Source organism: Armigeres subalbatus, chromosome 1 (assembly GCF_024139115.2).
Source record: "Armigeres subalbatus isolate Guangzhou_Male chromosome 1, GZ_Asu_2, whole genome shotgun sequence".
Lineage (NCBI taxonomy): Eukaryota > Metazoa > Arthropoda > Insecta > Diptera > Culicidae > Armigeres > Armigeres subalbatus.
The window spans coordinates 175,543,373-175,570,591 of NC_085139.1; the positions used below are offsets into that span (position 1 = coordinate 175,543,373).

General features: G+C 38.8%; 1 protein-coding gene across 1 annotated transcript in view; it reads left to right on the forward strand.

The window, feature by feature from the left end:
* LOC134205552 (J domain-containing protein) overlaps positions 1-16,144 on the forward strand; it is a 173,755-nt gene extending 157,611 nt beyond the window's left edge. Inside the window, exon 3 of the mRNA XM_062680878.1 lies at positions 13,892-16,144. Coding sequence (XP_062536862.1) covers positions 13,892-14,218 — 327 coding nt within the window. The 3' untranslated portion in view covers positions 14,219-16,144. The remainder of the gene's footprint in view (positions 1-13,891) is intronic.
* Positions 16,145-27,219: the final 11,075 nt, after the last annotated feature.

Here is a 27,219-nt window from a genome sequence, read left to right on the forward strand (position 1 = left end):
TCTGTGGTAAAGCTGTTTAAACGATGATAGCTTTGTTTATTGGATAAATATTTAGTAGAAATAGGAAAATACAGGCTAATGTAACAACGTCAATTAGAGGAGAGTAATTAATTGATCAGCATAAGAAATACAAGCATACACCAGAAATTGATTGAAAGAGTTCTACGTCATTATCGGAATGATAATTGTCGGATTTGTATTGCGCTAATCGTTGCCATTTGATAAGCAAAAAGATATTTTATTTACTAGATAAAGACTGTCGCTGTCGTCACTGTCCGGAACATCTTTTGCTGGCGAGGATAGGGGAGCTAAATGTCAAAGAAGGAAAATCCATACGATTTGACAGGTATGTACCACACATGTTTCGAAAAGCAGAACAAAGGGAACAGTAGCGACAATCTCTATCTAGTAACTAAAATATCTTTTGATAAGCACCTCATTCATTCGTTCGTACCAAGAACGAAGTACTGACGAATCCAGCATTTATTTGTGCACCTCTTTGGGGCTTTTCGTCATTTTTCCTCACTTACTTGTTACGGTCTCTCATGATATCGATAGGATAAATTAACCTAATATAGGATTGTAATATTCTAATGAAGCTTATTGAAAAGGTTGTAGTAGTGGTAAAATTCATATTTATTCATGTACATTAGAGTGAATCAAATTTTGACTTATTTGCCCCCCCCCCCATTGCTTAAGCGATTGTACTTGCCATTTTAATAATACTCCTAAATTTTTAGCAATTTTGGATGTAATTTGAGTGTACACACGTTATTTGAAGTTTGTATGGAAATTACTGTGAAAACTGACCCTTATGTGGAAGACCGTTCTGTGAGGTGGCCCATGAACTATTTAAATATAATCAGCACATTGCCTACACAGAATACTTCTCAAGCTAAAAGGCAGTTGTTGTTGCGAAGGGATTTCTCGTTTGGAAGCAAAGTTATGAAGAAAACAAAAATGCTCATTATTGAAATTGATGTTATTCTTTAACGCGTTAAATTGAATTTCCCACGATTCAGTATTTCCTTAATAACTTTTCTTGAAAGCATCAAATCGTTTCGCAACAAAGACGACCTGCTTCCATGTAAAATTTCGTATGTTTCCGATATACTCATATGTTGTTAGAGCTTAAAGGGAAGCGTTGGGGAACGGTTTTCCATGAAAGCTACTGTTTTCATAGCAATTTTCATACAAACTTCAAACAACGCGTGCTCATTCAATTTACATCCAAATTAGCTAAAAATTTAGGTGGGTTAATAAAAAGGCAAATGCAATCGTTTAAGCCAGAGTCTATTATATAGAGTTACGCAAAGAGGATCTTCTTACACTTATTCTGAATGATGCTCTTGTTATTCTGTTGCCAACTTTCACTTTTGTTCAACCCTTCAAGTGACTTCACGGGAGCTTTCACTTCTAAAGCTTTTTAATTCGATAACTTAGTCACCCACAGAGTGCAAACACGTGAGTTTCTTGTTGCTACTTTATTGGGGAATGTATTTATATTTTTTAAAGCTGTTTCTAGATCAAATCTAATACATTTCAATTCATGCGTTTTAATTCGCCATAATAATAATTAGGCGATAACAATACTTCCGCCTCACCAACAAGCATTTGTTTACTTTGTCAATAGGTAGACGGTTTGACAGTTCAATAGGTAGATTTGGCTTCACTCTTTGCGCAACTCTATATATAATAGACTCTGGTTTAAGCATCCGGGGACAAAAAAGTCCAAAAGTGTTACGGGGTCACTTTACGGAAATAGGCGAATACCATCATGCGACCAATCAAACTTCATGATTTCAAATGTTATGAAATTCTATGATAGTTTTGTACTTCCTGGACCGTATTTGAACCGATTGGAACCGGTAAACGGTGTTATCATGTGCCGGTTCAAGAATCAATTTCGAAAAATAAGCAAACCCCATCATGCGGCGTATCACACTCCATGATTTCACAAGTAATGGCATTCCATGGTAGTTTTGTACTTCCTGGATCGTATTTGAACCGATTGGAACCGGTAAACGGTTTTATCATGTGCCGGTTCAAGAATCAATTTCGGAAAATTAGCAAACCCCATCATGCGGTGTATCTAACTTCATGATTTCAAAAGTAATGGCATTCCATGGTAGCTTTGTACTTCCTGTACCGTATTTTAACCGATTGGATGCGGTAAACGGTTTTACCACAGACAAACAGACATAACACATTGAACATTCACTCATCAAATTCATCATCGCACAAACACCTTAGTTGGGCAAATCACGAACCAGATGACGCTAGTGAGCAAACGCCAAACTCGAGCAAATCCGATGCATGCCATAAATTTTAAAATCATGAAGTTTGATACGCCGCATGATGCGGTTTCCTTATTTTTCAAAATTGTCCTTTGAGCCGCTACATGGTAAAACCGTTTACCATGTAATCGGTTCTAATCGGTTCAAATACGGTTCAGGAAGTACAAAACTGCCATAGAATGTCATAGCTTTTGAAATCATAAAGTATTTTCCAAAATTGCCCCTTGAACCGCTTCATCTTGAAATCGTTTACCGGTTCCAATCGGTTCAAATACGGTCCATGAAGTACAAAACTATCATGGAATGCCATAACTTGTGAAATCATGAAGTTTGATACGCCGCATGATAGGGTTTGGTTATTTTCCAAAATTGTGCCTTGAACCGGTACTTGGTAAAACCGTTTACCGGTTCGAATCGGTTCAAATATGGTCCAGGAAGTACAAAACTACCATGGAATGCCATAACTTGTGAAATCATGGAGTTTGATACGCCGCATGATGGGGTTTGCTTATTTTTCCGAAATTGATTCTTGAACCGGGACATGGTAAAACCGTTTACCGGTTCCAATCGGTTCAAATACGGTCCAGGAAGTACAAAACTATCATAGAAAACCATAACTTTTGAAATCATGAAGTTTGATACGCCGCATGATGGTATTCGCCTATTTCCGTGAAGTGACCCCGTAACAGGTTCCGGCGGAATGTTCGCATTCCGGAATACAGTCCATATTTCGGACCGAACAAATTCCTGATCAAATTCGGTATAGTTTATGCGTTGTTTCTATTTAAAATATCTAAAATAATCATTTCCGAAGTATGCATTCTGGCATATCATGGCCAAAAGCTAACACCCATTTTAAATCCCACCCTAACACCCATTAACTCTGGTATCAGTTGGCCAATCCTAAAAATCCGTAAGGCCTCTGAAACTTGAATAAGTTCCGCTTCGAAAAAAAAATGTTGAAAGACAAAAAAGTTACAGCCAAAAAGATTTTTGTTTTCGTTTTCAAAAGGGGGGTTGGTAACGGAAGGGTTAAGGTGACTTGCGGTGGCACTCCAATCTCTTTGTGGGTGTACCATAAAAATCATCAACTTAAGATTAGTAGTCGTGAGAAACTTGACTACCAACACCTACCAATCTACAAGGCAGACAAAAATAACAACTTGTTTTGTTAACATCCGACTACCGTAAACATTGCATTAATGTGAACGATTTGTCTGAGTTGTACGTAGGATTACTCAATACGGTTTAACTATGACATAAACTAACGAAATGCGTCCGAAAATCAACAGATTAGCTTTGATTTACGTTGATATTTAAGTTTTATTTTTTCATGATGCTAGCTGTTTATGTTCACATATCGTGACATTGTTGCCAGCTTTTCAAACACACCAATAACATAATTGAAATTTACTGCGTTTTCTTTTCAATTTTTCAAGACGTTCCAAAGTAGAATAATGAAGATATAATTATGCCATTAATAGATAACAGGTTGGAGAGAGATTTATTATTTTTTCGATATTTTACATGTTTTCACTATGATTTCACAGAATTTTATGTTGACATCACTGCCTGCTGCGATAGGTAATGCTAATGATCAATGACTGCTTGCATACGACGCTGCCGACGACGAGCAACCGACGACGTCGTTGGCATGCGCGGTGGGAAGAGGAAATTTTTTCACTTAGTTTTATTTTCATTGAATCGACGCCAAATGTGCACTAAATGATCCGATTATTTTGACAATAAGTAGGTTTAGGTTCAAACTTAGTTCTAATACTTTTTCTTGTGAAATGGTGGTCAGGTTTGGTTTTTTATAATAAAACTAATGTGATCGGTGCTATTCGCAGTGAGGAGGTGGGTAATTGTAAAATTGTGTTGGTGAGCCGCAGGGTAGCCATTCTGAATGACACCGTAAGAGGCCTTAACTTGGCCCTTCAACTTTGATTTTTATTTTTTTATAAGTGTTATTCAATAGTTTTCAAAATTGGAATTCAATATATCATGGCGGTCATGAGGAGGCGCTATAGAGTTTTGAACTTTTATAACCTAACTACTATTTACACTAAATACAATACAAATTTGATAACCAAGTTAGGGACGAGCTCCCGGATCACAGGCTGGTCGGCGGCCAAGTAACCAAGACGCTCTTGTAGTGTTTTATTTCGGGTCAGACGGTGGGCCTCAGAAGGTCGTGTCTTGGGAGAAGTGTTGAGGATCATCCTCAGGAACTTATTTTGAACTCGTTGGATTTTCATATGATTAGTTTTTGTGCAGCACTCCCAGACTGGCATGCCGTATTCGATCACAGGGAGGATGATTTTCTTCTAGATAACAAGGTTATTTTTCAGTGACTATGACGACCGACGGTTGATATAAGAGTACACTGCCGTTCTACGCATGCTTGTACCAAATTCAAAAAACGACAAATGAGAAAATGGCATTTGAAAATGAACACTAATTTTCATTGCTGGCGTATAACCATAATGCAATATAAGACTATTACATCACATAACCATTCAGAAGACTTATTTTCATTGAAATCATTCTTATTTTTTACTCACAAATAGAATTTGCGATAACGATCATGAAAATAGTTTAGCGGGACAGTTATGCCGAGAAATAGAGCACCTGTTTTATGGTTTCTACGCATATCAGCCCCGTTCAATGCATGATTTCGTGAATGACTACTGCGATTGACATATGTCTCCACATGCTTTATCTATGGAAGTGAACCTTCCACGTGGTTAAATGATTATGTCGCTTAGAATGAGTATTGTACAAATTGCCCACATTAAACCAGTGCAACTGGCTAAGATTGCAAGATCTAAACAGAAAATGCTATGTCAATGTGTGTTGCTCCATAAAATAACAGAATCCGCCATAATGATGAATTTAATCACCCCGAGACAATTATGCGTAGAAATTAAGCAATGGGACAAATAGACTTGATGTTGTTTTCAATGATTTTCCGAACAAAGTTCGAAATCTGTTAGAGTTTTCTAAAAGTATACATCAAAACAGACTGCTCTATGGTGAAAAGTCAAAATCCACAAAAACTAACATGGGACAACTATGCGTAGAAGGGCAGTACAGTAGTTTCAACAAAACGTTACACCGTCTTGTCAATTTGTTGCTGGAAAATAAGCCTGCTGTCGAGGATCAAACCAAGGTAGTCGGCTTCATTGGTCCATTCCACTGTCGTGCCATTGAGGATCATTTGACAGTCCTCAAGCGGAACATGTTCAGGGTATTTCGAGTGGGGGAAGATGATGATCTGGGTCTTTACCACGTTGATACAGATTTTCCGGCTGGCCCTGGTCTCGTTGGAGCTTTGCCACTGGCGCTCTTGTTATTCTACCTTGAAAGACGATGGAGGTGTCATCTGTGTACATAGACAGAATTACGCCTTCTGTAGGTTCTGGCATGTCGGAGGTGAACAGGTTAAGCAGCAGGAGTAAGAGGATACTGCCCGAGGGCACTACTGTGATGAATGAGATCCGGAATGCCCTCGCCGCTGAGATCTACAACTCCTGCGAGAAGTCGTTGGGAGTACGATTCAAAAAGATCAAGTATATTTGTTAACTGCTGCTTCTTCTTCCTATTATTGGCAATACATCCGCCACTGGGTCATTGTCACCTCGCAGTCTAGTGTTTATTAGTTATTGTGAAACTGCGAGGTTTCTAAACCAAGTTACCATTCGTATATCATGAGGCTGACACGAAACCCGAAAATTTTCGCCAAACCGAAAATTTTCTAGAGCAGACCGTGAGTCGAACCCAACCACCTTCACCACCCGAGCAAAGTCTGAAAACATAATGAGAGCATATAACGAACAAAAAAAGGCAATTTCACAACAACAAAATCAGTTATCGATTTGCTCTCAAGGCATGATCTCGCTTTGTAGCCGCGTGTCTGCTCGGGCATGATCTCGCTTTGTAGCCGCGTGTCTTACCGCACGGCTAAGGAAGGCCCCTAAGAAATTTTGTCTAGGGCAAAAAATAGAACGAAATAATAGCCTATGAAAAAAAATTATAAATTTTCACCTTACTAATTTAAGCCACCCCAATAATAGGTAATATATAAGAAGTTAAGAACATAAAAGTTAGAAGATTAACAAAAATTCGAAGTAAGCGTCTTCTTGTTATACGGAAGTTTCTTAGGAAAATTCTTGTGCTTCGCAAAAGGTTCTAGAAGGCATTTTCCTTTTTTGATCACATTTCTCTTTCCGTTAACTACTTTTTTAAAATTGTTTCTTCATCTTTCTGTTGTTTCAATCACTCGCAGGCTGTTCAGAAAAGGCAGTAATCAATACCCAATCTATTGGAAAAGGGGAAAGGGTCGTTTGAACGAAACCTATTCGGTCGAATGTCACTAGGTCGAACAAACCATTAGGCCGAAACCCATCTGGCCGAAAGTCATTTGGCCGAACGGATCATCAGGCCGAATAGGACATTCAGCCGAAAAGGTCATTTGGCAGAATGGGTTATGGACAAAAAGTCAAATGACAAAAGATCGAAGGTACAAACGGTCGAAGGACAAAAGGTCGAACGGACAAATAGTCGAAAAGGACAAAAGGTCGAAAGGACAAAACGTCGAACAGGACAAAAGATCAAAAGAGACAAAAGGTCTAAAAGAATAAAAGGTAGGAAGGGACAAAAGGTCGAAATAAACAAGAAACTGAAACGAAGAGAATCAATCAAATTTTATTCATTTCTCAAATCAACAATCTTTTGTATCTTTAATAGAACTGTCTAGATAACAATAATATTGTTTCATAAAAATTACTCCTTTTTCGAAAATTGCTCATTCTTTAACTTTGATTGATGAGATGAGTGTATTATTTCAGCTCGAAGTCAAATGCATTTCATAAATTCTTTTGGAATGCACCCTACTTGTAATCAAATTGTTTTGATTGACCTTTCGTCCTTTTCGATCTTTTGTCCACTTCCACATTTTGTCTTTTTGACCTTTTGTCCCTTTCGACCTTTTGTTCGTTTCGATCTTTTGTCCCTTTCAACCTTTTGTCCCTTTCGAACTTTTGCCTCCTTCGACCTTTTATCCTTTCGACCTTCTGTCCCGTTCGACGTTTTGTCTCTTCGACCTATTGTCCTTTTGTTATAGATTCTGACCGAATAGAACATTTGGCCGAATAGGACATTTGGCCGAATAGGTTATTTTAAAAGTGAGACGTGAGAAGCGAGTAGTGTGACGACTTACTTCTCACTACTCACTTTTTACAGTAAGCATTGGAAAATAAGAAGTGAGCAGTGCGTCGTCTCACTTCTCACTTCTCATTTCTCACTTTTCAAATGACTTTTCATTTCAATTTGAAAAAAAAAGGCCTGCTCGGCCAAACGACATGTTCGGTCAAATGATCTGTTCGACCAAATAACTTATTCGGCCAAAATTCCATTTCGGCCAAATGTCCTATTCAGTCAAATAGTCTGTTCGGTCAAACGGTATATTCGGTCAAAAATCTTTCGGCCTAGCGGCCTTCGAGCCACTCGATATTCGGTCAAAAGGCCCTTCTCCATTGACTCCACAAGACTCCATACTTCCGCTATCTTCCGTGGCGATCGCAATGAATCTACAAGCCTTCATTTACGTGGATGACATGTGTCCCACAGTGTCGAAAGCGACGTCAAGATCCATGAATACAGCGTTGACCTGCCACCCGGAATCCATGTATCAGAAGACAGTTAGAGGTGAACTGCACCATATTCATAGTATAACCTTTCACGTTTACCGAGTTTAATTAATCGGCGGCTTTAGCGCCACTTTCAACGAGAGACCACCGGTCACGTTTGATTTGCCCGACTTTTTGAGACTGTTTGGCTCAGGGAAAACCCTAGAACGGTTATAAAGCGAAATTGGCAAAATCTCTCAAGCGCAAGCTAAATCTCCTCCCATTCATTCACCGTAAGACCTTAGGGACCGCAAAAGGTTTCCACAAACCAAGAAATAACGTGTTTTGGTTACCGAAATTAGTGAGTCGTTTATTTAAGAAACTGACGTTAAACGTAATTAAACTAAATCACCATCACTTTACTTCTAGAATAGTTTATTCATGCTGGATGTTTTTCAACGGAAATGGAAACATAAGAGCAAACATGGCCATGTAACTAAGCTCTAACACGTACCTGCGCAGGTTTTTGATGATCGATGGGGCCCGACGAACTCCGACGAATCTGGCAGCTTCTGGCTCGAGAAAACCTCGACGATGGCGGTGATGCGATGGCTGCCACCGGAATGTCCACGCTGCGATTTGGCGCGCAACGTACAGATGACCCGCGTGTGTGTTATGGCCGAACTAGAGATGCGGAGGTAGTGGCGGCTGGAACGGAAGTTTCGTTTTGTTCCGCAAGAGCAATGGCGGCGTAAAAATGCCGATAATGTCCCCGGGGCGATCCTCACTTACGGATAGAGGCACACGTACCCAAAGCGACCCGGCTTCGCGTACCTTTCCGTTCCACCGAGCGGAGATCGGCGAAACCTCTATCTTTCGGTTCGGATCGGGTTCACTGCGTGCAATGGACGACACGCGTTCTCGGATGGCTCCGGTCCACAGAAATTGACGGAGAGGGACCTTACCTTCGGCAATGGACGACCGATGGGAGATTCTTCGCTACGATGGTTTGAACGACTTCACACACTCCGTTTAACTACCTACTTGAGGCGGGCCTTCACGGTACACACGGGTCTCGAAGATCTTGAACGGAATTCGCGGCTTGCACCACGACGGAACCTTGGACGGTCGCCACAAGACGACGGAAATTTCCAGCCGTACGAAAAAAGCGCAGCGCGCTGCGTCCAAAAAGAATTTATTTTAGTATTAAGTTAAATCGCTCACATAATTGAGTATAATTACCTTTTTTCGTAGTAGTAGATTTAATAAAAAATTCAAGCAGAATTTGCGATACAACGGACCTCAGTCCACTAAACAAAGAAAGAAACACAACACGTTTAACGCCACTTATAATTTTTATAAACTCACTCACTAATGTTACCTTTAACTTGTACTTCAAATCACACAAGATATTCTCAAAACGTAAGCATCTCTAATCGCGTACTTCTGCTTTCCAGCCGATCTTCTAGCGAAATGATCGAGCGGATGAAATAGCTACGCCAAGAAACTGTGCTTCTTTTCAAATTTGAGCCCTATTCAAATATTTTTAAAGACTACTCTGTAACTATTCTTCAGGAGAATGCATTATTTGAAAATCGCGCCAAATGATTTGCATGGCGCCCAGAAGCATGGCGAATTTAAACCGCTTATTTTAAATTTAGCGCCATGCTATAAAAGCAGAGCTTTTATAACATGTTCAATGTACGCGAGTTGAGCACAGAGATAGCTCGATTTTATCAACACTAGCTTTTATTTAAAGTATTTTTTTTATTCTTATAATATTTTCAGTTTGCGAATAATTAATTAACAACAACAAAAACGTAAAACGTTACAATAGATACCGATGGCTTCGGATAGAAGCCGTGTTCTTTGAATATTATATCAGTTCAAATGAAAACGTTAACTGGCTGGTTAACGGGCTGAAGTAGATCCTGCTGTATTTGCAAATGAAAGAATCTGAGTTTGAACAGATATTACAGATGTAGATTTTTTTAACTATCGTTTAATTGGAAGGGTTATTTGCCGTTAAGAGTTACGGAGCCAAAATAATTTTTTTTAGTACAATTTTTTCATGATTCTTTTGCACTAATGTTAGTTTTGGGGAAGACTCGCGTAGTTATGGAATATAATAATACAGTAGGAAAGGATGGGAATGATTGAGTAATAACGAAGCTGATGTTCACATAGTTGACATTCTTGAACAGTGATCCCCAAAGTGCGGCTCGCGGGCCACATGCGGCCCTCTAAGCCTTTTCCTGCTACTCGCGAAAATTTTCTGAGAATACACTAAATGTGGCCAATTATTAAGCATTATATGGCAAGAAAAGCTTTTTATCATTCCCTATATCTCGGTGTACTCGGAAACCTGTCAACTTTACATCAATATGATGTTGAAGCTCGATTTATACATCGTGAATTGTTTTATTATTATGATTCATGAAATGAAAGTTATCATACATAGATGATATGTAGTCCTGTGCGGCCCAATTCCACCGAACGAGCTATCCGTTGATTTCATGGCTTGTGTGCTGTCTTATCGAACGTGCAACTCTGTACGTGCCAAACGAAGGAATAGGCCTGCTATTCACTAGTCAATGTTGGTAACTGAACCGTTCTACGGATGATCATATGTATCTGCCATCAATGCACGCTGGAAGTGGATTGCCCAATTTCTAATATATCTCACCCTCACATTCCCCTTCTTCTCTCACTGAAAAAGAGAAAAAAAAACGACGTCACAAGCCAAAACTCCTTTTTGCTGACGCTCTTTCAGAGCGCCTTCGACTTTTTAAGACATCATAAACCAATACCTATGAACAAATCATTCAATCCGACGCCTTTCCAGAGCGTCATCACAAGTCGAAACCGAAGAGAAAATCATTCAATCCGACGCTCTTTCAGAGCGATATTTGATAAGTCATGGCCTGCCTTCACTAGTCAATGTTGGCAGCCGAACCGTTATACGGATGATCATATCTTTCATCAATGCACCGTTGGAAGTGGAATGCCCAATTTCCAATATATCTCACCCTCACAAGTCCGACAGCAAATATACGTCGGTGTTATCGCCCCGGGTTATGATAATAACAAATTTGTATTTAATCACGAATTTAAAGGAACTCAAGGTTGAACTACACGTAAAAACAATGTTGCCATACACTGCTCCGTAAAAATAATGCTTTTATTTTTTTAAATAAGTTTAGTTTTGGGGAAGTTGAGCTGAAATTTGGAGACCTCCAGGAGCCACGTTAACTATCAACAATGGATTCTGATAAGAATACCATTCAAATTCTTTTCAGAATCGCAAGCACATTCTGTTCAGAGCCTTCAATAGGATTCAGTTCAGAATCTTAAACAGAGTCCTAAACGGACTCTATTTGAAATTTCGAACAAATTCCGGAACATTTCTGCCCCGAATCGCGAAAAAATTCTCTTCAGAATTCTAAACGAATTCTGTTTAAAATTCTGATCGGATTCTGTTCAGATTCCCGAACGAATTCTTTTCAGAATATCAAAATGAATGTTTAGAATCGCGAACGAATTTTTCTTAGAATCTCGAGCAGATGCTGGTTAGAATTCCAATTGAGATTTTCTCAGAACCCCGAAAAACGGCGAAAAACGGTACTGTAGACCAAAAGTCAGCTACGGCGATTAAATCTGTAGAATGAAATGTCCCTACAAGTCGCTACAAGTACAAGTATATTTGATTTGAAAAAGATTAGGATTAAAATATTTTGTTCAAATATACAATATTCTAAAATATATTGTATGAATTTAAATACAAATCTTGTAAATATACTGCTGCCCGCTTCAACAGCTCAAAACTTCGGTGCGGCCCCTGATAGTAAGCATGCTGGGGACCACTGTTCTTGACGATGTTTCATTTCTGTAACGGGACGCACAAACATTTTCTAGAGAGACAACAACGAGAGGAAGACATACGACAGGGGAAACGACAGACATTAAAATGGACAAGAAGAGGAAGACATTCATGATGGACAAACCAGATTAAGATCCACTAACACTTCCCTAATAGACTTTGGTTGCTTTCCTCAGACCTGGAGATGTTCAGTTAGTGCAAATCTAGGGCCACGATGCTCCTCGCACGCCTACATGACGTGACTAATATCCTGATAATCCTCGCCGCAAACACAGAGATTGCCTTCCGAGAGCCTCAATCTGAAAAGATATGCATTTAGAGTGTAGTGATTGGGCATTAGATGACACATGGTGCAAATGAGGTCTCGTCCCATATTCAATTTTTCGAACCATGGACGCTTCATCATCATCATCATATCATCTTCCATAGAGCTCACTTTAGCCAAAAAATCCGCTTTCTCATTTCCCGGGATCGAGCAATGAGAAGGGACCCAGGCCATGGTGATTGTGAATGACCGTTTTGATAAAGCTCTTGAAGCTTTCCGTATCCCATTCAGAAGATGCGATGAGTGCTTAACCAGTTTCATTGACCGAACAGCCTCCAAGGAACTTAGACTGTCGGTTAAGATGAAAAAGTGGGCAGGATGAAGGGATGTAATATGTTCAACCCAATAGAGTATAGCTGCTGGCTCAGCCGTATACCCTTTTGACTCAAATCCCGAACATGATTCATATTCCGAACACTGGCGGTTTAGCTCCCTTAGACTAAAACTTTCATCGGATTTCCATAATGAGGATCAAGATTACAAACGAATTCAAGCTTCTATGTAAATAATTACACGAATAGAGCCCATTTAAATGAGTCATGTTCGGAATTTGAGCCAAAACGGTACACGGTATTTGGCTTTTTTCAGCTTAAAGTAGGCGCCGTGAAAAAGTTTAAATACCTACACCGAAACCAGTGGAGTTTGTCTGTGGAAAAAAGCTTTTCTCTATTCGCTGGCCGTGTTCGCATTTGCTTACAACTAATGGAGGTATGGCCTTCGCAAGAAGGTCTGGTATTCCATGAACCTCCTGTTTCATGAACAGATCAAAAGTTACAGAGTAACGATGAAAGATGAAGAACAGAGAAAGATGAAATTGTCTGGAACGCCGGTTTATTGGCTATCCGTCCAAATCGTCTCGGAGCTGCACAGAAGGTGACAGCGCGAAGAACAACATGGTATCGTCGCTTTCGCGGCGTCGGTTATCCGGGCGGGTAACGAGCCCGAGGACGGAAAGGGATCCTCGTCAAGGCACCGTAGGCACCGCGTCGGCAAGTCCCTCTGTGTGTTGGCTATCGCAGAGAGGTTAATTTGGGGTGCACGCGGCATCATCATTCTTGATACCAGTCGTGCAGAGGGAAGCAGGCGTGAAGTTGACCCTTCCCACCTTCCGAGGACATAGGGCGTGGTAAGGCCACTTGGAAAGCTGGCAATGCGCTGGCACGATACCATGGTGTTCTTCTAAAAAAGTGAGTCACGATGTTCGACGCAGCTAACCTCGAGGGTGCGTTGTGCACTGGCCCCCTTTGAAGCACTACTTTCTGGTTGTACACCGAAGGGACGATGGGCTTGGCGGCAATGGAAACGGTTTATCGGGTTGGGGATGTAGTCCTGCCTCCCTCGTTTACTGTTGGAGGTGGTCCCTAACCCCGCACTTCCTGACAACCCAGGATGTCTGTTGAGCGGATTCCCCCTCCATTGCTTAGAAAGAAAAAAAGAGGAACTGTAGGAGTCTGAGAAGTTAGCATACAGATGTAGATAGACTTTCAGAACAACTAGGAGAGGGCAAATAGTGGCCTCTCGGATAAAATCTTTCACAGTACTGTTTACCTTTACAAAATAATCCAATCAAAAATAAATTTTATACCGGCCAGCTACATGTTTGAATTGAACTACATATTCAGATTAACACAATTGAAGAAATGAAAAAATGTACATATGAGCATTAGGTTATCTAATTACGCTTTGTTGACCCATTCATTTGTTTTCCTTCTGAACTATGAAATCATACTAAAACTGCATTTGTATTCACTTGTTACAGGATGCCAAGGAGATTTTGTGCGACCCGGAGAGGCGTGCCAATTACGACAAATGGCGCAGCAGCGGCATCCAGATTAGCTATAAAAACTGGGTCGGCATGAAGGAGCACGTGCAGCAAAGTATGCACTGGGCCACACCCAAGACAAAGGACCGTATGTTGCCGGAAACGGCCGGAGCCGGCAGTGGTTTGAGCGCCGCGCAACCGAATCCGGCCCACCGTCGCGCCTCGGAGGGCGGTGCCGCACTGTACTACGGTGGTCGGAAGGGCGAATGGGGCCAGGAGAACCCCAGCGAGGTGGTTAACAAGTTTCGTAATTATGAGATCTAAGTCGGTTGGTATAGTTTCACGTTTGTTCTTTAGTTCTACGTTTGGATACACGGAAGTGGTTATGGGTCATTAGCGTCTTTCGGCTGATGCCATTAACAACCTTTAAGATCGTATGTGCTCCTTTTTACCGCGGGTTGTTACTGCATGAACCGTAAAGACACTTGTACTCGTGAGCCTTACGAACATTTAGTCACGATTTGTTGTTTATGTTGCAAATTCACAGTTAAATTCGACACAGCTCAGAACAAGCAGTTTTTAATAAATACCATTAGATTATTCATTTTAGTTTGATTTTGTTTTAGTAGAAATATATTGGCAGTAAAAAAAGCTAACTGAGTATAACATTCATAATAAATACAAGAATTCTGGTGCATGTATCATTCCACACAAAAAATCTCCAAATATGATTGTTGTTTGTTAAATGATTGTGTAATGTTATTTATGATATATTTAATCAGAAAATACAAGATGGAAGTATATTAAAACGTAGTGTTAACATTGAAAAACATAACTGTGTTGATTATTATATGTGCGTGAAATCAGCAAAACTGCTAATTAATGTGTCGATAGATATTTAATTAAAAACAAACACATCACATAGTAATGTAACTCATGTAGTCAATTTAAGTTGGCAGAATTGATTCGCGTAGATGAAAAAAGTAAAAACTGAATAAGAGTAATAATTTCCATATACAAGAATGATAAAAAAAGCAAATGATCGCGTATCTTCCTTCTCAATGCGGCAAAAACAAATGCGAACTAATAGAACTTAGAGTTTGCGCAAATGAAAACATATACAATCTATAGACAACAAGTCAGTATACATGTGTAGTGTTTACAACGTTTTGTACTATGATCAATAGAAAACAAAATGGAAATCAAAATAGATATTCTATAGTGTTGAAAGCTAATGTTTCCCACCTCCCTGTCGAAGGATCACTGTTTTTGATATTGTTACCATTGTCTCACCAATAAACTAATCAGATATAATGATGGAGAACAAGATAAAAAGCTTTCCAATATTTGAAATAGCATCTTGATTATCATTTTCGTTTGTCTGAAAACGAGTGTTGTTCAGCTCAACCGCAGATGTTTCTATTCATATACAGAAATCTAAATCTATATTTTATATTTGCCCTTTACAAGAATAAACTTTACACAAAACTATCCTACCTGGAAAAAAGATTTTTCTTTGGATCGTCTGCTAGCAAGAGCCGAAAAGTTTTTCTTGTAGACCCATCGCAAATCAAACAAAAGGAAAGTAATTTGGAAATAAGCCTTCAACCCATCCTTTCAACTTTTCTAGACTGAAGCTGGAATGCTTATAAACTGTTACCGATACTTTCCTACCACGATTGCATCTATTGGGAAGCAAAATGCAGAGAGTGTTTTTGTTCTCGTTTATTTACATATCGGAGGAAGATATTATATACTGTTATCCCGTTAGTTTCCTAACGTAAGACCGTGGAATCCGAATTTGAAACCTATCAGAAAAAGCTTTTTCATAACAAAGTATGACATATTTTATGGTGAAATAACACCCGTGTCAGTGAAAGACTTGAACATTTGTATACTTTCTACCCGATTGAAAGAAAAAAAGTTAAAAAAAATTGATGTGAACCTCTCCGTATTGTCACATTGAATAAAATGGATTTTAAACAACCGTCATCGTAAAAATGTCTATCAATAATTATATAAAGCTCAAAAATGATGTGCAAATCACATTAAACATATATAGGAAAATGATAAAAAAAATCATCCAAAACTTTTTAGGATTCAATGTGATATAAGAAATATGAAAAAAAAACTATACACACATTGTACAAGGAAAGCATAAGATTAATCATACACCTTTCACGACTTAATGGGAGTGCTGTAGAGAGAACACATGAACAAAATCAAAAAAGATAAACGACTTGGACGTGACATTCTGAACAAGACATCACTCAAATAAAAAAACAAAATGTTTTATATTTAATAATATCACAGGCCTTGAAGTGAATATATTATAAGTTTATACAAGAATACCAGCTATTTCTATTCTGGGGCTATACTGCATCTCTGGACGAAGTTTTAAAAAAATCGTAGGGCCCGTTTTGGAGTTGCGCCTTTTTTTAAGCCGTAACTGACTTATCTCGAAGAAATGCACAGGATTCTGTTTCAACACGATTTACATTTTTTTTGTTTCGCCCCCATCTAAAATGATTATCGTATATGAATAATCATCTGATTTTTCTCTGGATTATTCTGGGGTTTTAGGAACATGTTGCATGGATTTTGGTCGTAAATTCAAGCTACACGATTAAAAATACAACCGAAACAAAATCGTGTAAAACAGAATTCTGTGTATAACATCTCGTGAAATACATATTTCTCAACTTCCAAGGTGTCGTCAGCGATAAAAATAGATTTGTTTTGTTACAACCAATAGAATTCTATACAAAAATGTTAGTAATGTAAATAAGTAAAATGAGATTTATCAAAGAACATTTAAAAATAAGATAAGTTTCATCTTATTCTACATTCAATTCTATAGTCTACTAAGTATGATTATCCCTTTACATTTAAATAATAAATGGACAATATTAAATGTACACATGTACTGTTTTTTGCAATGTTCTAAGTTATGGTTCTACATGTGTCGTTAAAGTTTATGTGGACAGAAACCAATATATGCTTTTTTTTTGTTAAATATCTTGGCTGTGCATATGCACAGCATATGTTTCGAAATTGACAAATTGATATGAAATTTGCGAAAAAGAATCCACGTGTCTTGGAGGGACTCGAACCCTCAACCTTCTACTCTCTAGATAGGCGTGATAACCCTTACACAACAAGACCACTTAAAGGTCACGTACATACCATGTGAAAAAAGTTATTAACAAATTAGTCTCATGACATCGAAATGACATTTCCCGTCACTGCTCATAACCAATAACTTTCGCGAAATGGATGATTTCGACTTGATCTGTGTCATTTTTCAATGCTCTCGTGCATGCTTACTGCTGCTTGCAAAAATGAGAAGCAACGAAATTTCAATTCTTTGTTTTTGATTGATATTGATATGAATTCAAGGAGCAGTAAGCTAATTTGTTCTTTACTAAAGCTCCATCCATACTTACGTCAACAAAATTTATGAATTCCGCCATTTTTCAAAAATGTACGCCACCTTGAGAATATCGTGGTACGCCCAGTGAAGCTGTTTGTACGCTTAAGGCACCTTTAAGGTGTCAGACATAACCTTACTCCAAAAATCCTTAAATCTGCCCAGCTTGTTTTTACACTGTGAAGTGAAAGTGGTGGACAGATCATCAATATTGAATCACTGTCCTTGCCGGGAATGAGAGTATTTTTATGTAGCATGACCGACTTTTCGAATTTTTATTAAAACTTTTATCGCGGCCGCAGTTATCTTCTATATAATAAGAATGAAATGGTCTGTGTTTGTATCCGCATAACTAGAAAACGGCTGGATGGATTCTCTTCATTCCTTAAATAGTTACGATCGTTATAGTTTTCGACGGGTTTATATAATATTTTATCATTCGAAAATAATGAGTTAGGTTGAGTACATCGTGAAAAACTAAAATTGAGATTCGTATGGAAATTTGGCATCGGCAGTTCACTACGCGCTACACGCTGCTATGCAGGACAACGTCTGTCGGGTCAACTAGACATAGATATTTCCAATTGTCCTGGGAACGCCGCTCTTGAGTTTTTTTTGCCTTACAATGTAGGCAAGAATTTATTTAGTAATAGGCCATTATTCATATTATCAGGTTGAGGGCACCTGTAATAATGTACACCAAATCGTTCAATTTTAACAAGTTGTTACATATCAGCAAGGTTTGATTTTTTCAGGCAAGTGTGGATCCAAAGACAGCACTTGTAGCCGATTGTCACCACTAGCCTTAGATGTACGAGTTTCAGATTTTAAAATTTTGGTTTTGATCTGGAATTTTTGAAACCAGGGAGAGTGTTATTTTGAATATCTACCTCCGTTATCGATACCAATTTTAATAATCACATTTTCGACGAGGATATGCCTACTGTTTTTAATACATTGAATAAAAGCTAGTACATCATTGTAGTATACAACTGGTATATCAGCATAATACTTTTATTGCTGACGACACATTGGAAGTTGAAAAATATGCATTTGACGAGATATTATATTGATTTTCTTCAAAATCATGCAGTTATGACTTAGGGCGTAACTCCAAAACGGGCCCTACGAGTTTTTTAAAACTTCGTCCAGAGACGCAGTACAGCCCCAGAATTCAGCTCCAGGTATAAGTTTTGATGGAGATTTTTTTGTTAATAACGGTCAGGGGAGCACCGTGGACGGAAGATGATCTGGAATAATGATTTTTAGGCGACATTTAGGATGGTGATTGCTCGAAAGTTCAAAAACTCACAAACACCTTTCTAGTACTGCGGTAGCTGTTCTGTTTCCTAGATTCTGACTATTAGTCTTAGCAGAGAAGTGGCTAGCTTACCCAGGCCCATCATGATGATTTCAACTTAGTAACTCCAATTGTACTCCAATAGTCCTCCAGCTTGAACCCCTATGTGCGTGATGGGTTTCCCCGCCAGATGGTTCCCTGAAAAAATCCAGAACATCCGTAGAAATGGTCAATTGGTAAATGTCATTGTATAGCACCGGGATTTTTTGGAGACCCATGATGTTATACATGAATCGACTTAGCTCGTCAAACTGAACAAAGGTCTGTCAGTCCGTGTGGATGTGTGTGTGTGCGTACACGAAAACCGAAAAACATTAGCCACTTTTTCATATAGTAATTCTTAACCGATTAACGATCAGTCATTGCCTTCAAAAGATATGAAGGAAATGGTGTGTTGATCTATATATAGGGGAACGGTTCGCCACTTCATCTCATAGCTCCTATTTCCATCCCATCAAAAACAAAGCAATGGAAAGGAATTTGGTTTGTTTATTATTTTTGTGATTTTTTTCAGCTGTGAGCACGCATTTTGACAAAAAAGCGACAAATTTGGTGACGTATTTCTTTGTTTAACGATGAGATGAATATATTGTGAGAGGCTGCTTGATAACCCTATCGTACATGCGTATTGCATAGTAATTATGCACTCCTTGTTACATCCCTGATCTTCGCGCATCAAAGCAGGCGTTGCTTTGAACGATAAAGAGTCATCCTCTTTGGTGTTCGAACTGCCGGGTGAGCAGGTTGTGTGCTGGGCGACAGTGCGTGCTTAATACGGATGTCACAAATGGCGATCCTGCCAGGAGCCACCTTTTCTAGGTGGCATTTTTTTCTCCTTTCATTTCTTTTAATATTGCTGTTACTGTCGCCCATCACACACAAGTGTAGTTGCAGTTAGATTAGTTACTATGCAAACCTGTCATAAGACGAGTTTAAACAATCCCATTGAATTCCACCACTTAATTGTATCCTGACAGATACGTATTTCGACCTCAACAGTAAGGCCGTCTTCAGTGTCTCGTACTTGACTCGACTTTAATTAAGTGGTGGAATTCAATGGGATTGTTTAAACTCGTCTTATGACAGGTGAAAACATTCCACTAAAAAGCTCAAAATAATTTTCTTATTACTATGCAAAGAAAAACTACAGGTAGGTTTACCTTTTCAAAAACTGATGCGCAATGATACGGAGCCACTGGGACTGGTTTCTCTTAGTTGGAGGAAACACGAGCGAGCCAGGGCTACTGTTTTTGATTTGCACGGGGGAGTTTTCCGGAAGAAAGTTTACTCACTGGTGGTTCGATCCGGCAAAAGGTACGGAGCCACTGGTGCTGGTTTCTCACAGTTTAAGAAAACCCGAGCGAGCCAGGGCTAGGGGAAGGAGGGGCAATATGCCCTAGCTAAGCATAGCCTTCTTTTATGCCTTAGCTATAACGATTTTCATGGGTGTTTCTACCTCACGCAACAGTTAAACAATATAGCTGGCTGATGCCATATTAAAATTAGAAAAAATCTCAATCATATTGATAATATTCATATTTCAAAACAGTGGTGATATTTCGTTGCCGGAAAACTCATGAGGCGAAACGCCTTTTAGCAGGCAGCTCTTAGGAAACAACGTACCATGCGTCGGTACATCAGCATTCTGGTATGGACATTGCGTGGAGACGCGAGTACATTGTAAGATAGTTCCACTAGGGCGTTTTGCCTCGCCGAAATGTTAGATGTTTCATCAAAATGTGGAAAATTTCAGTTTTTCCTACATTCCTATCTATTATTTTGACACTTTTTTCGCCTAACCTACATACATATTTTCACGTCTATATTTATTAAGGCTATCTCACACATGTTAAATATAAGTGAATACCCGAAAATCGTTTTGCCGTTTTGGGGCCTCTTCCCCTACTGGTTTTGATTTGCACGAGGGAGTATTCCGGGAGCAAGATTGCTCACTAGTTCGATCCGGCAACAGGTACGGAGCCACTGGTGCTGGTTTCTTACAGTTAAAGAAAACCCGAGCGAGCCAGGGCTACTGTTTTTGAGTTGCACAGTTTTCCGGGAGAAGTTTGCTCACTGGTTCGATCCGAAAATCTAGCAAACCATGCGCCTCATAAACGATTGTATTAAGGATTTCCAGCAATTCCATGGAAACCAAAGAGGGGGAGAATACCGTACACATACTTACTAGCTGGCTGTCACTTTTAATTTCCCCACCCCGCATAACGTGACTGCTTAGACCACTGTCTTGTCTTAAGACGAGGTGTAACGCCTCGAGATTTGGTGTTGTTTCACCGAAATTCCTGATTTTGAATATTTTTTTCTGTTTTATTCAATTTTTAACTTTTTCCGGGGAAGTAGAGGGAAGTGAGAGGCTGCTTGATAACCCTATTGGCGCTTTGATGTTGCATGAAGAAGAAGAAGCAGAAAGATGATAATCGAAAAAATCTCCACGCGAAATCATACGAAGAAGTTTTTAAAACTATTCCCAAAAATTCTAGAAGCAATTTAATTAAAAACGGTAAGCAGTAGGGTAAATGATGTATCTTGGACAAGCGCAGGACATTCAAATATATCGAGATTGAATAGTATAAAACAATTGAAAACCACTAGGTTCATCCAAATACATAACCTATGATTAGTCTTGTGTCTCCATTGCCCAATTTTTGAGTAAATTACGTTTACTAGGTGTAAACTGTGATATACTGCGAACTGAAATATTTTCTTTTTGGACATCAAATATATAATTTCGACATGGAAAATGCATATATTTTAGACAGAGTCATTTTCTCCTAATTTAAAAATGGCCACCTACAGATCTCAATGGTATGACTTACCTACACGTATCCACATTCATTTAAATGCATTTATTTGCCTCACTGACATAGATTAAACCAGAAATTAACATTGTTTCGCAATCTTATCGATATCATTGAAAACAGCCTGAAAGTTGGCAATTAATGGTTCATCCATGTACTGTACATGGGGTGACCAATAAATGTCTGATGCATAAAAACATAGAGTAGAGTGGGGCAAGAGTACGCACTTAGTTTTCAATCGATCATGTGGCCCTTATAAAGCAAGCTTCTGCATATCAAATCAGTGGCGATGATTCATATACTCTTCCTTTATGCTGCCCAGTGGAAAAATATTGAAATTATTGAGATTCGTTTTAGTAGAACCCTTATTGCAAGACAAGTGAAAAACGCACTCTTACCCCACCAGTGGGGTAAAAGTGCGCATCGGGTGGGGTAAGAGTACGCATTTATCCAATCATGTGCTTCAAGTATATATTAACACAAATAAGAGTTAATAACATTTAATTGATGTTTAATGAGCATATATTAGGGAATATTTAAAGATTACGTAACTCTTGAAGGGGGAGGGGGTCCTGAAAATGTGCACTTTCATACGAAAAACCATTGTTTTTTATATATACAAAAAACTACAGAGGTAAAAACATATATCAGGTTTCGCGTGGCGTATACAAAGGCATTTTCCTTAAAGAAAGTCCACCAATCACGTAACGTAAAATTTGGCTATTTCATCACCCCTCCCCCCCTATCTTACACTATTTGTATGAATCCTCTAAAAATTATATGGATCGTCACACATCTCACAACCCCTCCCAGTTAAACGTTGCGTAATTTATGAATGTTTCTTTTGATTAAATGAAATTATCATTTAGATGAAATTGTGTTTTCGTACTATGTTTTGGTGTACAACAAGTCCTAATACAATTTCATTATTTCGCTTCAGTGCTTTGTTCCAAATATAGTATATTAACAATATAGTCCACTTCGTAAATCCCCATATATTAGGCAAGAGACAGCACATTCACACCATCTTGCGTCATAAAAGTTAACTAACGCCTGAAAACGATAACCAAGGGGTGCGTTAATTGCAATAATTACACTAATTTTACAATTTTTGGAAATTTGAATTACATTTTTCAAAATTTTATTTTTGAACTCAGATATCAAAATGGAGTCATGGGATGATTTCTACCATATTATTTCGAAATGTTATGTAGCATATTCAATTATACGTTTAAGCTCCCCTCGGAATGTCTCTTTACTACATTGCTTGCCTTTTGTGACACCGCAGCGCTACTGTGTTGTCTTTTCAAATCAGCCAGAGTGGACTATATTGGTAATAGAGTATATTTGTTTGTTCGCTAAGTCCTTTCTAACACCGAATTACTTCAACTTATCCTAAAAACTTGTGATAATTTCAAATTCTGCCCTTTTTTTCTTAGTTGTGGATCTTTACACTTTGGAAGAAGTCTTATTTCGGCCGGAGATACGGGTTTGACATCATAACTTGAAGATTCATATGCGTACTCTTGCCCCACCGGTTCCTGCGTACTTTTACCCCACAGTCCCAAAAATTATTCAAGTAATGGTTTTGACTTCACGGAAAACCAACCGGATTGGTGTTCTGTACCATAAAGTACTCTATACAATAGGTTATCGAAATGGTATAATGTTCACCTGATTGAACGTATATATGGTAATGAAATACTAGTTGCGGAAATCCAATTATTTTTAGCAAAATGACCAAAAAGTTATCTAACTCCATATCTCCCTTGTTGTTTATTCAAATCGTTTACAATTACACATGATAATAGTTGGCCAGAATGCCTGTCAAACTGATGCAGTGCTGCTAGTTTATCTTTTTTTATTCCCTCGAAAAATCGAAAACGTACTCTTACCCCACGCGCACTCTTGCCCCACTCTACTCTAACTTCATTTTGGTCACTCCTTCTTCATCCGTCTCAAGTTCATGTTAAGCGATTGGAATATGTTAGTATCTCAATTACAATCAAACTTTGGCCACAGGACCTCAAGATTGCCGTTTGAACCAATTTAAACGTGTTTCAGGTGCATGTTACGAAGAGTGCTATAATGCATGTTCTCCTGCATACTGGCGTCCAGCAGGCACTTTGGTAGAAAGCTTTACATTTTAGATAATTTTAAAGATAAATAATAGTTGATTTGTGAATTCTCATCAGGAGCCGCTAGAGTTGAGGTAAAAGTATGCAATGATCATACTTTCGATAAAATTTTTCCTACACATTATCTAAAATTGATCGAAGAAGCTCAGGCTTGTCCAAAATATGTACATGTCCAAAATATATCATTTACCCTACGGGGTTGGACTTTTCTTCTACTGTATAATAAACACAATATTACTATTCGAAATTTTATTTTGTGATATTACACTTAATACACAGTTTGGGAAGAGTTTTAAAAACTTCTTCGTATGGTTTCCCGTGGAGATTTTTTCGATTATCATCTTTCTGCTTCTTCTTCTTTATGCAACATCAAAGCACCAATCGTACATGCGTATTGCATAGTAGTTATGCACTCTTTGTTATTACGGAGAAAAAGAAAAATTTGGAAGGCTCCGCGGAAATAACGCGCAGAGGTAAATCCCCGCATAGAACAAATCATGCATAGTGTGCGTTGATTCAAGTTTAAACATAAAAACAAATCAACTGTCATGACTGGGATGTCGTGTGCCTGCCAAGACATGGAACATTGAATGATTTTTTAATTAATTTTAGAAGAATGATTACGTGTAGGTAGATTCATGTAAGTAAACTTTTGATTATTTTTACAGGCAGCTTATTAGGCTTGCATAAACCTTCCGTCTACACAAAGGGTCGTCGAGTCAGGTCTTACCAACAACAGGCTTTAAGCTAGCGTGCTTTGAGCGAAAAATGTTCGCTTCGGTAGGACCTAGGTACATGTTAATACATTCAGCTTTTTATAATATCTCAACAGTACTCGTTGTGATACCATATCACATCTTAGACAAGCCCCACAATTCTCAGCGGTCAGAGGAGATGTCACCAAGACCTTGTACGGCATCCTCTATCCCGGTCAGTAAAAACATTTTTATTTCAGAATCGTTATTCCTTATTTTTTATGAGAGGGTATTAGAAAAATTGAAAACATAGGACTTTGTGGGAAATTCCTAAACTGATTGATTGAAGCTTTGCGATTCAATTAATTCATTTGTATTCTATTTCCCATCTATTGCGTTATCCAGAACTATCAACATTCTTTGAAACATTCCCACTGATCGAAAAGGATTTGAATAAAGAAATGTCATCCATATAAATATAAACATAAAATTGCGAATTCAGCAATAGCTACCTTTGATCACATACCGGGAAAATATTCATTGGGGGCTGTAAGCATTGGGATAACTCGAATAGGCCTTTTATAGAGAAATAATGATGTAAGACAAGAAGTCTAGCAACACTGCGGCATGGAGAGAACGGCGGCAGTTAGTGCAGAAGTCGAGCGCGTGCGGGTGGCTAATAAAGCGTTGTAATACTCGTCAGTAATAGTTTGGTTATTGTAAATCCTTATACCGAATCCTACATTGGCGACGAGGATTAAAAAAATCGGATCGTTTGAAGTGAAGTTTAAGATTCTGGTTAATTAAACTGCTTTATACAACATCGGGTGTGCGGCGTTATTTGTTGGATACGAGTGGGGCTCGGGCTTCGTAATTCGGGTGATCTCAGGTGAGAGGTTATAAAAAGTGAAAAATGGATGCCGTCCTTCTCCAGCATTTTTTCTGAGAGGGATAATTACAAAATGGTGGGTAGAGTGTTAAGTACATGGTTCTAACGAAAACGTATAATGAGAGAAAAGAGAATAATGGGTTTACATATGTGTTGGTTACGGATTGATGTAGAAAAAAATGGAAACGACAGAAAGGGTTATGTACCCGAAGGTTGTGTACCTAGATCTGGTTGTGTACCAAAGCAAAAAAAATAATAATGATGTGGTTGTGTACCAATAAACAAAAGAAGAGATGGTGATTGAAATGGTTGTGTACCAATGACGGAATAAAAGAGGGAAGTAGACGGTGATGATGGTTGTGTACCACATGGTTTTATTTCGGGTAGTCGGAACCACTGGATTGTACGAGGCACATTAGTAGTAGTGAATAATTTGAAGTTGGCTTGGTACCATATTCATAGTGTCAACTGGGAACATAAGATTCTACATGTGCATATACATAACATGGGCAAGCAGGATATCATTATAGGAAACGAGTTTCTATTAGAATGAGTGCAATTGATAGGTATTGTGAGATAGAAGAAACTGCGATGTGGTTGTGTACCGAATCCACCGGAGAGAAAAAAACTGTACTATGGTTGTGTACCAATACTAATGAACCACCATAGCATCTATGCGATACTGGACTGATATATGAATGCACCAACGGTATTTACCTTTCCTGGATTTTTTCTAAGTTAAGAACAAACCTCTACCCACATGTAAGTACAATTATTATTGAAAATGTTATTATTCAAAACAATGTTCATGGGTTTTTGCAAAGGGTTGCCATAACAAGTTTTCAATATTATTTCATTGAATAAAAGAACTACAAATTTTGAATTAATTGTGGTAGTTATCAAACCATTTTTATTATTATTTTTTATAAATATTGAAATAAATATTCTCATGAAAAATGCTGGAATGGGAATGGTTATTTATTTTCACAAATTGATTCTTTTTTTTGAAATGGGATGAACATTGTGTGTTATTTTTTCCGCAATACAGGATGAGTAACCTTAGCAGAATCAAACCGTTTGATGTGTCGATCGAAACCAGTCGACTTACTGCAGAGTGGGAAATTTGGAAACTTGACCTAGAGTCGTTTTTTGCGGCTCAGCGCATTGAATCGCAACGTGACAAGCGAGCCCATCTAGCATATTTAGGAGGACCAGGGCTCCAAGAACTACTTCGACACCTCCCGGGAGTAGACCAAGTGCCCCATGTTTCAAACGACCCACCTTTCTATGACGTAGCGATCAATTGTCTTGATGGCTATTTCGAACCTTTCCGGCGTAAGACCTACGAGCGTCATTTGTTCCACCAAATCGTACAAGATAAGGAGGAACGGTTTGCGGATTTCGTTATGCGCCTTCGTAAACAGATAGCTAGATGCAACTATGCATCAACAGTGACCGACGAACTGATTGCCGATCGCATAACACAAGGTTGCAGCTCGGAAGAACTACGGGTCAAACTCCTCCAAAGAGACCGCTCTCTAGAGGAGATCGTAGCTCTGGGGACTAGTATGGCCGAGTCCTCAGAACAATCAAGGAAGTTTCAATACAAACCAAAGACCGAACCTCACGACATTAATGCTATCTTACATCGCGACCGAAATAGGCAATTGCCGAATGCCAGGTTCAATTATCGAGGACCGAATGCAACCCGTAATACTCGAGATACATCGTCGAATGACCGTTTCATTTGCTACGGTTGTGGCCGTAGGGGACACACACAAGGGAACAGTGATTGTCCAGCTAAGCAGACAAAATGCTCAAATTGTGGTAAAGTCGGGCACTGGGCAAAAGGTGCTATTCCGCGGATATGCTCAAAACGTCATCAGGACTCTTCGACGTATGGGACGAAACCAAAACGAATTCGAGCTATAATGGAAGAATCAGAAAAGGGAAAAGGCAAAGATTACGTTTTTTACGCTATGGGCAAAAAACGAATT